Here is a 16683-nt window from a genome sequence, read left to right on the forward strand (position 1 = left end):
TTTAATTTTTTTATAATTTTTTATATTAATTTTTAAAATTTTTTTATAAAACTTTGCATATGATATTGTAATAAAAGTTAACCTTCTCTAAAATGAACCGCGACACTTATTTTTTCTATCAAAATATGAAACCATTTTAAATCAAAGAATCTAAGATTTTTTTGACAATTTAAATGGCTCTAGGAAGCTGAATTGCTCTTAAACATAAAATTTGAAAAATTAACAAATGATCTCCTTAAACATTTCAAGCTGTTCCTGAGTTTACTGTTATTAAATTTAGGTTTCTATGAAGAAAGTTATTCTTACAAGGGAAGATCCCCATGTGTTCAGCGCCAAAGAGCTCGCTATTAGGTGGAAAATGTTCTTTATGGTATTCACATCAAGGATTGACTTGTCCTAAGCCCAGCCTTTTGGGTATTTTTGAGTACCACTTCCTCAAAGCTTGAATTTTGAAAACTTACAAACATCTTGAAATAACTCTTCTTCAGTATTGCCCATAAGCCAATAATGGGGATGTATAAGTGGCTCTTATTTTTTTAATTTTTTTAATTAAAAAAATTTTTTTTCTGTTATTTCTAAAAAGTATAAAATTAAATATATATTCAGTCTTCAATTTCACATACATTCAGTGCCAACATAATTTTTCTAGAAATTGGTTTAAACATAAAAGTTTGTAATAATGTGCACATTTTATGAATGCTAGACTATCACATTCAACGCAATAACTAAATATTTCTTTTTTGTTGAAACAAACTTCATTTACATTTTGAAATGTTCCTAGATCGAGAACGGCGTATCCACTTTTGTACTAAGCGTATTGCAGCATTGGACGAAAAATTCCTGCTATGAGCTCATTGTGAATAAGTAAATGCATCTTTATAAAAAATAGTCTATCATGCCCTTGTTCTTCTTTCAATTCTAACATTATTTGAATATAAATTGCACGTACAAAAATGTTATATTGCCTAAAAAAATATACGTCCAATGGCTGTCAAATTCCTTTTTTACCTGTAGGTATTGTTAATGGTTCAACATGCGAGTAATTTTTTTTATCGAACGGTAAGCTCAACTCATCAAAAAATTTGTAGATTGTCCGGTCCAACTATCAGTCAAAAATAAAGTGTTTTCTTGTAGGTGAAGTATTAAACACTCTGCAATCCATTTCTTGACGTGTAAGATGTTCAGTTTACCAAATTTACTACAAACTACGATTAAATTGCTTGGTGTATTTTGAATCACTTCCATACGAATACGGGGCCCAAATTCATTACCAGTAGTTTCCTATAAGCATATTAACATAGGTGACAAAAGTTTACCAGATACTGTGATTATTGGCTGAATTGTATATGAATGACTAGTATTGAAAACACTTTTTACTAATTGCGAAGTGTCATTTTCACCACGAATACTATTTTTTGTCGAAAAATATTCTTTTGAAAAACATATGCTTACTGTTACGAGTTTAGTTATTTTTCTTGAAGAAATATGAAGTCGAAGTTTCAGAATCTTAATAAAATGAGGGCTTGCTGTAAATTTGTCTAATCTAACTCTTCTTGCTTCTTTAATAGCTCTGCGTCGAAGATCAATATCACGAACTGGTAAGAATTTTTGTTTTGCTTCAGTAAATCGACTCTTAATATACGAGTATTGGTTTCCAATATAGAGGGTTGCCCACCTTATATTTTATGGGGGGTTAAACTATATTTTTAAAATATATTTTTACCCGCAAACGCCAAGTCCATAAATCCCAAACCCACAAACTTTAAGCCGACAAATTCCAAAAATAAAATAATGCAAAATTTCGCTCGTTTTCTACGTATTTTCTAAACCTACTTACGAGGTGTGACAATTAAGTAATGAGACTGATTTTATTGCCGCGCTTGTGGTAAGCCTGCGACCTTGAAATTCCCTCTTACTTCCCCAGCATCCGTCCCCTCTCCATTGATATATTTACCATCACTCTAGCTTGTTTAGTTCGCCTGCTGTGTCGTGTTGAGTAGATGTGTGTTATTGGTGCTCGTCACGAAAATGGAGAAACGAAATCAAGAGCAACGCATCGCGATAAAATTTTACGCCAGATTAGGCGAAACAGCTTCGGAAACGTACGCTAAAATTGTAAAAGTGCATAGTGATAGTGCTCTTAGTCGTGCCCAGATTTTTCGATGGCATAAAGAGTTTAAGGAGGGGCGTAAAAACGTGAAAGACGAGGCGCGGAGCGGGAGACCAGTCGAGGTGCGGACTGACGCGAATGCGCAGCGTGTGCGCACTTTAATCCGTGAAGATCGGCGTGTAACAGTTCGAATGTTGGTCTCGGAATTGGGTATGAACCGTGAAACAGTCAGTCAAATTTTAATCGACAATTTTGGGATGTAAAAATTGTGCGCGAAGATGGTTCCAAAGATCCTTTCTGAGGAGCAAAAGCAGCATCGAATGACCGCTGCAGAAGACTGTTTGGAACTAGTGGAAAATGATCCCACGCTGCTTGATCGAGTTATTACAGGCGATGAGAGCTGGTTTTTCCACTACGACACGGAAACCAAACGTCAAAGCTCACAATGGTTGTCTCTGCATGCCCCCCGTCCGACAAAAGCTCGCATGAGCAAGTCGAAGGTGAAAACGATGATTACTGCCTTTTTTTGATAGCCGTGGAATCGTCCACAAAGATTTTGTTCCATCAGGGCAAACCGTAAATCAAGACTACTATTGCCAAGTACTCGAAAGATTGCGAAAACGAATCAACAGAGTGCACCCAAACATTGCTCGTAATTGGATCCTTCATCACGACAACGCGCCGTGCCACACTAACCTCAAAGTATCCCAATATTTGGCCTCTAAAGGGATCGCCGTGTTGCAACAGCCGCCTTATTCGTCCGATATGTCACCCTGTGACTTTTTTTTGTTCCCTATAACAAAATCGGTAGTGAAACGAACCAAATTTGAGTCGATTACGGATATCCAGGCGGCCGTGACGGAGTACTCGCGTACATCCCAATCGAAGCGTTCCAGAAATGTTACGAAGCATGGAAAACGCGCTGGAATCGTTGTATAGCTGCCCAAGGGGGCTACTTTGAAGGGGATAGCAAAGTTGTAGAATAATTTTTAAATATACGATTTTTATAGAATCAGTCTCATTACGTAATTATCACAACTCGTATATGCACAGGTTGTAAGCGAGGATACAATGTTAGGATAGAAGAAAATTTCAATTTTTTTATATCTTTCATCTTAATAATTTTTTTCATTGTTTCAAATGAAAATGTTTGACTTTTATAAGGAGTACTTATTTCAAGTGAAAAATCATATCCATCGGCTTCTATTTCTCTTTTCTTCATCGTAGGTTCCGATGTAGATGAAAATTCTGAAGATTCTGTTAGGCTCATTTGAGAATTTAATTCTTCTGATAAAGAAACTTCTGATTCTTTATCCTCTTTTAAATCTTCGCTTTCTAAAAATTCGGAAGCAAATTCAGTCATTTCCAAGGATTCTTCTATTTCTAATTCAAGTGATTGATGATATAATGTTTTAAACAATCAAATAGTTGAATGGTGATATTAGAATCAGCACTATTTGGATTTTTTAAATTAGATGTATTGAGACATCCATAAACATGTTCAAAGTTTGATTTAAAAAGACAGAAAACGTTATGAGGGCTGGCCTCCATCATTTACAAAAAAATAAAAATCGTTTAAAAAAAAAGAATATTTCATGTTATTTGTGAAAATTTACTTGCAAAAAGAAATCAGTATTTCAACAAACCCTCAACAACTACAAGCTGTAAACAATTCTTTCGTTACCACATTCTTGTTATAAGGAGACTCTTCAAAAAATTTCCCGTCTCTAGACTAGAGTGCGATTTGCTTATTTTTGTTTGTTTTCTTACTTTTTGGTTTTTTGTTTAATTTTATACTTTTTAGAAATAATAGAAAAAAAGTTTTAGAAAAAAAAATTTTTTAATTAAAAAAATGAAAAAAATAAGAGCCACTTTGTCCTTATACATCCCCATCATTGGCTTTGCGCAATACTTAAGGAGAGTCATTTCAACATGTTTGTAAGTTTTCAAAATTCAAGCTTTGAGAAAGTGGTATTCAGAAATATCCAAAAGGTAGGGCTAGGACAAGTCAATCCTTGTTATGGGTACCATAAGAAACATTTTCTATCTAATAGCGAACCCTTTTGCGCTGAACACCTGGGGACCTTCCCTTGTTACTATAATCTTAAAATGAGATTGTATATAACTTGATGGAAGACAAAAGTCATGAGAATATGGCCACTTGGAAGTTGAGCAAGGCTTATCTAAAAGATTTTTCGCGGAACTGTACCCTTGCTCCGTCATTTAACTAGGAAGATTAAGAAAATAATATAAAACTGTTTTCTACATGACTTTAAGGTACCACTTAAACCTTACATATATTACCTCATCTGTAGAAAACGTTATGTATATTTTTCTCATACTTTTTCCTGTAGAGTTTGAGGTTTAAACCTTACGTTACAAAAGGTTACACGCGCGCACCGTATTAGTTTTTCAGATGTATTTTTCGTCCGGGAAAACTGGCTGGCATTTTCATGTGCGACCTGGGCTGACCTCAAGTACTGGGGTTTGGTGATGTTCTAAGTTTGGGCTTCCGGTTTACTAGCTGAAACAGCGCGCATCTTATCGACCCTGTTTTATGTAGCTAACTCTGAGACTATTTCTATTATTCCTGCTGACTATGTCTCCTAAATAGTTGTATTCTTTGACCATCTCTATTTTTCCTTCATTCCAATTAAAAGTTATTTCTTTCTTCTTCCTCCTCCTTTTTTAGATTTCATCATATTTGGTTTTCCTACATTTAATTCTACTTTCCTTACTTCTAAGTATTTACTTAATTTTCTCAGCATTTTTTCTATTCTTTTTTCACCTTTTGCCATCATACCTATGTCATCCACATATCCGATTGTCCAAATTTTGTTTCTTCTTATCACCACTCTTCCTTCCCGTACTTGCTATCTATCCTATCTTTCAGGTCTGCGAATGCAAGGTTAAAGAGCTCAGCGGGCACGCTTGCCTTATCCCTTTGTATGTGTTAAATGACCTAATTATTTTTTCTATTCTTACTTTGCATCCCGTCTTTTACCTTTCTTGTTTTTCCATTAATTCTTCTTTCTTTCATATCTTCTTTCTTTTGGCTTTATCAAATGCTACTTTCATATCCGCTAAATATACGTATACTTTCTTTCTTTTTCCCTTATTTCTTTATCAAGTGCCGTTTTGAACACATTATTTGCACCTACTGTTCCTCTTTTTGTTCTAAATCCTATCAATGTGTCGTTTAGTATTCTTTTTTCTCCCATCTCTTTATCCACTGGACTGGAGTCTTTTCTTTCATATCTCTGCATAGATTTTGTAATCTATGTTTATTAATGTTATTCCTCTGTAGTTGCTTAGTTCCTTTTCATCCTCTTTATTATGTATTAGCACTTTAATTATATTTCTTCATTCTTCTGGGAATCCTTCCCCGGTCTAAATTTTGTTCACGTACGTTATTATGTCCTATTTTCGTTTTTCTTTTCCTCCTTTCCATACCTTATTTGGGTTCCTGTCTTTGGAGTCTGTTGCTTTTCTGTTTTTCATTTTGTTTTATTATTTCCTCTACTTTTCTTACTTTTCTATCTCCTTCTTCTTCTCTAATTTTCCTTTTAGTGTTCGTTTTTTTCCGCTTTCATTCTTATTTTCTCCCAGTTGCCTATATAAGTGTTTTATTCCATTTTCCTTACTTATGTCTGTCACTCTTTTTTCTTTTTTTTCCTTCTTTTTACCTTTTCCCTGAAAATTCTCCTCAATTTGTCTACCATTATTTCTTGTTTCCTTTATTTTTTTCGCTTTTCTTATCATTTTCCTATATTTTTTCTTTGCTTCTATGTATTTTTCTCTGTCTCCTGTCTCTTTTATTATTTCTCTTTTAGTGCATTCATCAGATGGTTTCTCTTTTTTTGCGTTCCTCCTTCATTAGCTTTTTCTTCTTCCCTTTTTGTTCTTTATCTTTTTTTTACTATCTTATTTGCTATTCTTATTTTCAATTTTTTCCATCTTTTCAATTCTTCTATTACTATAATCTATCTCTTATATTCTTCTAGACTTACTTCGCTCCAATCATCTATGTCTTTTTTCTTGTTTATCTTTTTTCTTTTCATTACTCTCCTCTAACTACACCTTCATTAATAGATAGTCCAATTTATGTCCTTCTCTTATCTGTAATTTTCTTATCTCTCTCTCCATCTTCGTTGCCTATTATGTAATCTATTATTGACATACCTCTGACGCCTACATATGTTAGTTTCCCTTTTTTATCTCCCTCCTTTTCCCCATTCATTATTGCTAGCCCTGTTTCTCTTAACCATCTTATCATTTCTTCTTCTTCTGCATTCATGACTTTGTCCTGTAATATTATTTCTTCTTCCCTGCCCTCCAGTTCCTATTCTCTTCCTTCTTTCTCTATTCTTGCATTAAACTCTCCTTCTATGATTATTGCTTTATCCTTATTTTCCTCTATCTCTTGATTAAGGTTTACATAATTTTTTTTCTTTTTATATATACTGATGCTACTATATATTTTTCCTCCCATACTTTTATTTCCCCTATTACGACTTCTTTGGTTTTTTCTTTTTACCATTCAAATCTCATTTTTTTTTCTCCTTCCTTCTCACTGCTATTAAGCCTTCTCTTATCTCTCTCCCTCTCTTTCACTCTCTTCTCAAGTCTCTCTATTCGATGTTGTATATCTTCATGTGTTTCTCTCATTGTTTCACTCTTTTCACCCATTTTCTTCTTGTCCATGTTTCGATTAGTCCTACAATTTTGAATTTTCTTATATATTTCCAATCTTCCTCCTCCATATTTTTCAGTCCTGCTTCATTTCAATATAGCATCTTGAATATTTCCCTTTTTCCTCTTTTCTCCTCATTTTTCATTTCTCTTCCCGATTCTCTCTTCCGATACGATTCACTCTCCCTTCTAACCATTCTTCCTTCTTTTTCGCTCCATCATCATTCTTCTTCCCTGGTTTTACTCTGTTATGACTAATCTTTACCTCTTTTCCATTGTTTCTCATTTCCCATATTTTTGTTCTTACTTCTTCCTTTATCCTCCTCTATCTCCACGTTAAATCTTGGTTTGTATATATATATATATCTTTTTTTTTGTCCTAATTGACTCTTTCTCCTAATTCTTTTCCAATTTTAGCTCTTATTCCAGATCCGTTACTATTATATTGATCTTTCTGCTTTCCCTGTCCATTCTTTTCATTAGCTGTTCCATTTCATCTTTATGTTCTGGTCCTTCTTTTTTTACCTTCTTTCTTCTTCCTTTCGTATTTTCTTTTATTTTCTCCATCTCTTCCTCCATTTCTTTCATTTTCTTTTTCCATTTTTCTTGAAAGTTTCTTTCTTTATCTTCATTTTTTATTTTTTCTTCTCTTTGTCCCTTTTTCAGCTCTTCCATTGCCTTTTTCCGTTCTCCGCTGAATTTTATTGCTTCTTTTTCCTACCTTTCTTCTCTTCACTTCTCCTCCGTTAAAAATTTTTCCTTTATTTCTCTGATTTATCTTTTTTCTGTTTTCTATTGTTTCCTGTATTTCCCCCGTTACTTCCCCCTTAGTTTTTGTCAAATACTTCATTCGCTTTTGATATTTTCTTCTATAGTGTTGTGTCTAGTCTCTCTCCGCCTAATACATCCCTTTCACTCTCATCTTTACACTTCTATCACAAGGTTTCACAGGATGCCACGGAGTCCATTGCAGACTACGCGGTCAACTTGGTAGACATTATGCGCTACGCCAACCCCTTATACACGCGAAATGAGGAAGTCGACCTTGCCTATGCCAATATGCATTCGAACTACCGCTGTAGGATTGATAAGATGAAAATCCGGTTTCTGATAGGTCTGTAACGTTGCGGTGAAGAGTATGAGTTGTTCTCATCCTGAACAAGACTTGGCACTCCTACCTCTTTCTATTCCTGGAACACGCTTTCGAGGGCGAAGTTACTAAGTCCCCCATTGTCACAACCACCGAGGTTAAAGTTGTGCGTGACGCAGCAGCGTAACCTTCAACAACTGAGCATAATCCACGGAAGGGAACGAAAAACGCGTCCCCTCTGGAAATAGTTTCTGCTTCTCTTAAAATAGTGCCGCAGCAAACCTGTGGCATCCTACAGTATCAATTACCCCACGTATACCTGCTTCTGCACGCTTGAGCGTCATTGTTTTTGATGCAAAATGAAGGATGTGTGAAACCCTTTAAGATTATGTGCACATGTTCCTTTTGTGCTTCAAATAGCGGTCGTGCAAGGGATTCGCGTTTTTATTTATCACTGTGTATTAACTCTCGTAAATAAATTGCCTTGATAGACTCAGGTTCGATGCATATTTATTCTCGTTAAAATCTCCAAGCTGCAAGCTAAACAACGTAACGCGGTTATCTCTTTAATACGACTAGTGGACAGTTCGACGACAACTACCGAAGACGACATTTCATTGGACCTCGCTTTTGGAAAAATTTGCCATTCTCCAAAAACTCGTCTGCTCCCTTGTTTAGCCTATGTCTGTGTGCTTGGAATCGATTTTCTGGAAGATCTTGAGCTTAGGGTCGATTTCAGCACAAAAGTTTGGTTGCTGCCTGATTCCTCCTCGATTAATTTGATACCGGCGTGACCTCAGTAGAGCAAGGTTCTGCTTCCGCCATCGCTGCTCTAATAGAGATCTTATTAGCGGAGAAGACTTAAATTAACAAGTTCCTCCATCGTATGAAGAGACCATCGACAGCGTCATTTGGTATAACAAACCTTGTAGAACGCTCCATAAAGTCAACACAATCACTAAAAAAGATGCTTATTCTCTGCCGTATATGGAGGATATTTTGTGAAAAATCAGTGCACGTATATCAACACGATAAATTGGAAAAATTCCTATCATCAGATCCCGCTGTCCAAAGTAAGTCAGGAAGTTACCACGTTTACCGTACCAGGTCGTGGCCTGCATTATTACGTACTAATGCCTTATGAGCTAGTTAATGCTCCGTTTGCTTCTCAACGACTCATGGACTTAGTGACTCACGATCTAGAGCAACTCGTTTTTGCCTACTTAGATGACTAGGTGATCATCACTGGCAATTTCGACAAACACTTGGTTGTCTTAGAAAAGCTATTAATCTGAATAAATGCTGCCAACTTGAGGATTAATTGAGGCAAATGCGAATTCTGCCGACCTTCCGTTAAATACTTAGTCTACAAACTTACCATCGATGGTTTGTCCCCGGACGGCAACAAGATTGCACCTATATTAGAATACCCAGCTCCTAAAAATGTTAAAAAGCTATGACGACTAATAGGTATGGTCTCTTGATATCGTTGCTTCATCGACAGTTTCTCCGACGTTATTGAACCGTGGCTAATTTATGAAGTAAAATTCAATCGTTTCAATTAGGTTACTGAACAAAATCACATCCTCACAACAATCACTTGCTTTTCTAAAAATGGAGTTGTCGTTTTATCTCTAGACAGATGCTTCCAATGATGATCTGAGCACGGATTTGACCCAGAAGCAGGTGGCATTGATGGGATACTCGCATATGTGTTTCGTACCCTAACTTCCGCTGAGGGCAACTACATATAGCATAACGGATCATGAGTGCCTCGCCATTTTGTGAGGAGTATAAAAATAGCAACACTATCTAGAGGGTACTCAACTTACGGTTATCACGGATCACAGTTTGCTGAGATGGTTGCAGTCACTAAAGGACCCTAAGGGACGTCTTGAACGTTGGACCATGCGCTTAGTCCAATATGACATGGATATCATACATCGTAAAATGATCCTATACCATGTACCGAATGCCTTATCCCGGATGGTCTCAGAAGATCCGTTCATTTTGGGTCTAATTTTCCGTACTTAAGAATAACCGTGATATGTAATATCACTAAAATAACAAAAATATGTAACAAAACTCGTTCCTTTGTTACCAATTCTTTTGCGGAGTAAGTGAGGCACTTTCGCTCAAGGCAATTGAGGGAAGAGAACGAGGAGAGGATGATAAATGAAATATAGAAAGACAGAAATCAAATCTCACTTACAACCTATTATTATTAATGATTATTCACACTGAACATACGCGCGCATAACATAATCTAAATTACCGACCAACAAACTGCAAATAGAACAATAAACTACTTAAGATAATCACAAATGAACATTTCGCATTTCACTAATACCTAATCGCGTACTTAACCTATTACAAACTTTTTTAAAACTACGCGAACTAATACCGGGTAAATTGCCCGGCACGTGGGCGCCTGGACAATTCACCGGTCGCAACTTACATCACTATAAATTAAACTTAGCGCGAACCTTCAGATAGCCGGCACGTGAGTGCCAGGCTATCTCTTTTAATACGCACCTGTCGTCGCATCAACAGAGAGAGAGAGTGTAGAGAGAAAGAAGAAAAGGAAGGCTTGACCTTTTATCTCCTGTTCCTCGCAACGTCGAGAATCCTGAGCGATACGCTGCCGCAGGAAGTACCGGGTGTCGTCGCTGGTCAGATCGTCGCTAACCGCTGTCGCTGACCAGGTATCCGTAAGCGACGTTGACTCTCCTAGCAGGTGGGCTGGCTGCAGTTGCTGGCAAAGCCGTTGCCGGTAGGGTTGATCTTCCTTCCTTCCGGTTATCCCAAACTGCTCTCTCTGCTGGGCTCGGACTTCCGCACTCTAGTAGGACTAGGCTTCGACTCCCTCACTCTAGTAGGACTCGGCTGCGACTCTCCTCACGCACTAATTCTTGCGCGCATCTTGCAGCCGCTCAGCGGCGCTCGCTCCTCTCCCTACCTTGACCTATTAGTTAGGCGGTACGCGACGCGTCGCTTATTGGTCACACGTTGCGCGCCTGCCAATCCCTGCATGGGCCTAATACTCTCTCTCTCTCTTTCTCACTCTCTCTCCGCGCTCTTCAACTTTTCTTGCGCTCAACTGCGCTGACTCGTCTTGGCGCTGAAACAAAAGGCCAAGTGTTAGACGCATACTTAAATGCGCCCAACGTTGGCCACCACGCCTAGCTGAGTGGGGGAGGGAGAAACGCGGACGAGAGACCGGCACACGGCCTGCTCTCGTCACAAATAGTATAAATAGTATAAAAGTAGTATAAATAATATTAAAAATAATAAAAATGTTATCACCTATCCGCCCAACCATTAGTCCACCACTATAACGTGATTTCTAACACTGAAAAATTTGTGTGAGGGTTAACCACTGGAGTTTAGCACTCGAAGGTTATTGTAGGTTCTTATGCACCTAGCATTACCTGTTAGGTCTAAGCCTAAAGGTAGACTAGAACCCTGTCGTAAATTTGAAATGCGTAAGTCATAGTGTTTTGGTAGTACTGTCTTAAATTTGAAACTCGTTGGTTATAATGTCTGAGGGCTTTGAACTCCTTGGTTCACCTATCGTAGGTTTGAAACGCTCTAGTTCTAGTGTCATTGAATTTTGAGCATGAAGATTAAGTTGTCTTTAATTTGAAACACGCTGATTGTGCTGATTTAATTTGTCGAAAATCAAATTTTATATATTTATCCGTTCAATGATGTTCCAGTATGAAAAAACCTTTAGCGAAGCCTATAATATTATTTTTTTTAATTTTAGGTTAGAAGACTTCACGTATTTGATGTTAGAGCTCAATTCTGTTGTTGAATTCGCGTTAAGCGATCCAAAACCTTGAAAATACTGTATGGTTGCTTTCTAAAATAATTCGGTATTTTTTCAAGTTTATAGAAGGAAAACTAAAATTACAAACATCAAATATCTAGAGCTCAGAGAAGAAAAGAGATTTATTCAATTTGTAAAATGTGCTTTAACGGATAAGAATGTTCCTTTCAGACGGCATTATCAGTTTAAAAATAAAAAAAGATTTATTCACGATCTAATTTAATCTCAAATATAACCAAAAACCATGTTTTTTTTTCATTTTAGGTTTGATATCTTGGAAAATTGACCTATAGGGAAAAATTTGAACATAGATTCGAATTCAGAGCATAAAAATTCTTCGGAGACGTAAGATCTCGTCTCTAAGCTTAAAATGTGTTGGCCTGTGTTATCTTTTAGTAACTAGTCGTTATCTTAATTATGACTTATTACATCCTAGCCTTATATCGTTTTATCCAACAATCAAATTGTAAATTAATAACATGAAAAACTATTTAACTTTTAGTTAAAATCCTTTAATTTAGCTTTATTGTATTATTTTATTTCCTTTATTATTTATAGTCTATTCATTGTTTAATGTTATTATCTACAAGTTCACCTATTCTTATCCCAGTTTTATTTATACTTAATTATTTATTTTTATTATATATGATACATGCAACTAAATCTTATGTCGTGCGAAAAGAAAAAAAAGTTGTAAATAATATAGATTACTAATAAATAATATAGAACACACCAGTCAAGGTTCCACTCCATGGCGAGATAAAAGTAACTTGACTCAATTTAATTCTCTTATATTAGTATCATTGCAAGACATTGAACGAGATGTGGATCACTGGGCCAATACCAGAGGAATGAAAAAAAGCATGCATCTATCTAATTTACAAAACTGGTGAGGAAAATAAAGCAGAGAATTACAGGGGGGTTTCACTGTTAGATGTGGGATATAAGATTTTTGCTGGAATTTTAAATGACAGACTTAGATCCTGAATTGAAGAGAATGATATATCAGGGAAGTACCAAGCAAGGTTTAAAACAGAAAGAGGAACGAGAGATCACATCTTTACCTTAAACAGTATAATAAAGAATAAAATTAAGAGGGAAAGAGGAAGTATTCATTTAGCATTCATCGACTATAAGAGAGCCTTTGACATAGGAAAATTCTAATGAAGAAGCTGAAAGAGGAAGGAGTATCTGGAAGAATGCTTAAGATACTAAACGAGATCTATAGAGAAACAACATGTGAAGTGATATTGAACAAAGGAATATCAAGGAAATTTAAAACAATGAGAGGAGTCAAACAAGGCTGCCCATTAAGCCCAACACTCTTTAATATCTACTTAAATGATCTAGATAAAATGTGGACGGATAAAAAGGAAGGGGGATCAGTGTTTGGTAACTAAAAAGTCTATGGATTATGTTCGCGGACGACATAGTATTGATTGCTGACAACAAAGAAGGTTTACAAGAAATGCTCAACAGCATGCAAGGATATAACGAGAGAATAGAATGGAGCTAAACGTAAACAAGATCAAAGTAATGGTGATAAGAAAGGGAGGGAGGTTAGGAAGAAATACAAAGTCGTATTACAAAGATGAAAGACTGGAAGTGGTAAACGACTACAAATATTTAGGATTTTGGTTCAATGCTAAAAAAGGATACGGAACACATGTAAAGGAAATGACACAAAAAACGCAGAGGGCAGTGAACAGTACATTGGGTTTAATGAAGAGAGTAAAGCTGGACACACTAAAGAGAAGGCTGCTGATAATGAATTCAATGGGGAAAGCAGATTGTCTTCACGGATCGGAGATATGGGGATGGACACAGCAAGAAGGAATGAAAAAAATACAAGCAAAAATAGTCAAACTGGCACTAGGTATCAACACGAACACACCAGATTACATATGGAAAATGGAGGCAGGGATAGAAGGATTATATTTGGAAACAATTAAGAGGGCGACAAACTATATAGAAAAGATTACTGAAATAGATGATAAAAGACTACCAAAAATAAGCTTAAGGGAGGAAATGAGAGGGATAAAGAATAACAATCCTACAATATGGGGAAGGGAATGGGTAGAATCGGCCACAAAGACAGGAAATGGCGAGCTAAAAAGATTAATAAACCAAGGGTTGGAAAAGGAAAAACTTATGGAAACATCGGAGAGAACCCTAAGAATAAGAACAGAACAAGGATAAGATGCGGGAGCATAGGAAAAGAAGTAAACAAAGGCTTTACCAGTCAATTATGCAGAATATGTGAGAAAGAAGAAGAAGATCTACAACACATCTGGACATGTGAGAAAGCGAAGAAGATGATAAGAAAGGAATGGGTAAAGGCGGTGGACGACTGAAGAGGGGAGAGGGAAGGAGATGAATTAGTAAGGAAATTAGGAGAAGTACTAGGGGACGGATCGATCCCCGCACGAGTCAATATGCAAGGGCCTTTGAGAGGATAGTAGGAAAGTATAAGAAATTGACGAAGGATAAGAGGGCGATATTTAGAGACTATTAGTCTTCGGATAAGACAGGAACAAGAAATCTGGGAGGAGAAGAAATGAAAGAGAAAAAGAGAAAGGAAGACTATTAGAACGAAGCATACTGGACCAAAGATTGTAAATAATATTAGCTCGCGGAATCTATGTACGAAAATAAAACAAATATAAAAAGTTATTAAATAATGTTGTGTTAAAGTAAGCATCTATGTATACTATTCTGGAATAAATTATTATTATTATTATTATTATTATTATTATATACTATCATTGCATTTGCAAAATTATTCATAACAACAAGTAAAAGTTTAAAAGACTTTTCAATTTAAAATATTTTTTTTCCAATAATTATATGTGTATTGAATTTTAAGTTCTTTCGACATTATTATTGTTATTTTCTATGTTAATTTTTTCTATCTAATTTTTATTTACATTAGAATTACCATTATTTTTATTTATATTAGAATTACCATGGGATCAAGCCTCTATAATATGCCCTGAATATGCTGCATGGAGAATTGGACACATTAAGTGTTTGACACCATGGAAAAAATTTCAGGATTCAGATTTACTATTTGTTCAAATGATACTGAAGCACATTCCATCAGAAAGATTATCAATTAATGATGTCAAACGAAATCCTTGGTTTAGTTTTGAATTTAATCCAGGTAAATATATTGAACTTGTATTAATTAAAAATATCATATAAACATCTGCTTTATTGAATATGAGCCAAAATAATATCTAATTCATGTTATAAGTCAGTAAAAAAAACGTACCTACATCAAAGTTTGTACTCGTATGATGAAGAGTTTCTAAAATATTGATACTCAGGATTGTTAGTTTAATATACAGGGTGTCAATTAAGTCCCGGGACGACTGAATATTTTCTAAAGTACTTCATTTCTGAAAAAGGTCAAAGTCATTCCTTTAGTAACTGTCAACAAAGAATTCGATGGTGATCTTGGAGTTGACTTTGAACCTCATTTTCAAGGTTATTTCGAGGACAACCTCATTTTTTTAAATGGGAACCCCTATTTTTGACACTGGTAATCGATAAACGTTCAGATATGTGCTTATATCGCAGAAAAAATTTGTCTTTGAGGGTTACTCCAAGGTCTTTTACCCCCGATAAGGTATTGAGTATTTTTTTATACCTTTATAAAATATATATTTATAGTATACCTTTGAATATTTTTTCTATCGGTAAAGTTTTTATTTTTGTAGTTTATAACGGCGAAATCGAAGTCGTAGCCATTCCCAATTTAGGTAGCTCGCGGCCGTCCATACAAAGTTGTTTTTAAAGGTGGGGATTCGGAATCGTGAACGTTCCCACGATCGAATGATCCGTCGAACTAAACGGATTAAAATACGCGTAAATGAATTTTCCAGAATGAGGAGTGACACAGCGGAAAAAAAACAACAACACTCGGCTTTCTCAATAACGATTCTTTCAATAACAAAAACTCAATAATAGCATTTAACAAATAAAGTCTAATGGAATCATAACAAATCTAATGGAATAACATAACAAAGCGCCCGGTCGTACCACGATCGACAAATTTCTTCCGCGGCCGTGAAGAAGTACGCATCGGTGGCAGGTCTGCTGCCTGATCCGCCTTCACACTATTCTTTACGCGCTTAATAATCAGAAATCAAATGGCGCCCGAAACAAAGAAAATTCGACGCGATTACAGACGGCCAGGTAGCTGGTAGGTCTTCCGCGCTATTCGTCTGACGAAAACACCTGGTGCATACGAAAGAGAGAGAGAGAGAGAGAGAGAGAGAGAGAGAGAGAGAGAGAGAGAGAGAGAGAGAGAGATTAGATTAGATTAGTTCGTTTATTGCGCCAATGAGGTGGAACCCTGTCTGGCAGTTTGGAAAATGTACATAATAAAATAATAACAAAATTTAAACATGACAAAAGAGGAGATGCAAGGATGAAAAGTGACGCATTTGACTATTTGAAGGAGATGAATTACGTGAAACTGTGTGAGTAGTATATACGGTGAGCAGCGTGTTTCCAATGGCATTAACAGTAAACACTAAGAGTATATATGTAAAAATAAAAATAGAATTAAATATGAAAATATAGTAAAATAAAATATATAAAGAACAATATAAATGAGTTATCAGATAAAACGACAAAGTTAACAATAATAAAAGATGAAAAATAATACTAAGATAATAAAGACAATAAAGGTAATAGAAAACAATAAAAATAGTAACAACAACAAAATACTAAAAGTAGTAAAAAATAATAAAAATAGCAAGAGTAGTAAAGACGCGAATGGCACCTCTGTTTTACAGAAGGAAGGTCTGAAAAAAGGAAAGGTATAAAGGTGGATCGACGTGCGTTCGGCTAGAAAATAACCATTCAATTAGCTATTTCATGAACCATAGGTCGATAGAGGGGTAAGTATGGGACGATGGATAATTTTGGGAGAAACGCGGCTGGATTGAC

The 16683-nt window shown here is 35.9% G+C and overlaps 1 protein-coding gene across 3 annotated transcripts in view; it reads left to right on the forward strand.

Annotated features, from left to right (window-relative positions):
- LOC131669299 (serine/threonine-protein kinase grp) overlaps positions 1-16683 on the forward strand; it is a 493024-nt gene that overhangs the window by 276673 nt on the left and 199668 nt on the right. For all 3 annotated transcript variants that reach the window (XM_058944280.1, XM_058944204.1, XM_058944124.1), the window contains one exon: positions 14684-14887. In XM_058944280.1, the coding sequence (XP_058800263.1) occupies positions 14684-14887 (204 nt within the window). The remainder of the gene's footprint in view (positions 1-14683; positions 14888-16683) is intronic.

The sequence above is a fragment of the Phymastichus coffea genome, unplaced genomic scaffold (assembly GCF_024137745.1).
Source record: "Phymastichus coffea isolate CEN01 unplaced genomic scaffold, Cenicafe_Pcof_1.1 PCOF00001, whole genome shotgun sequence".
Classification (NCBI taxonomy): Eukaryota; Metazoa; Arthropoda; class Insecta; order Hymenoptera; family Eulophidae; genus Phymastichus; species Phymastichus coffea.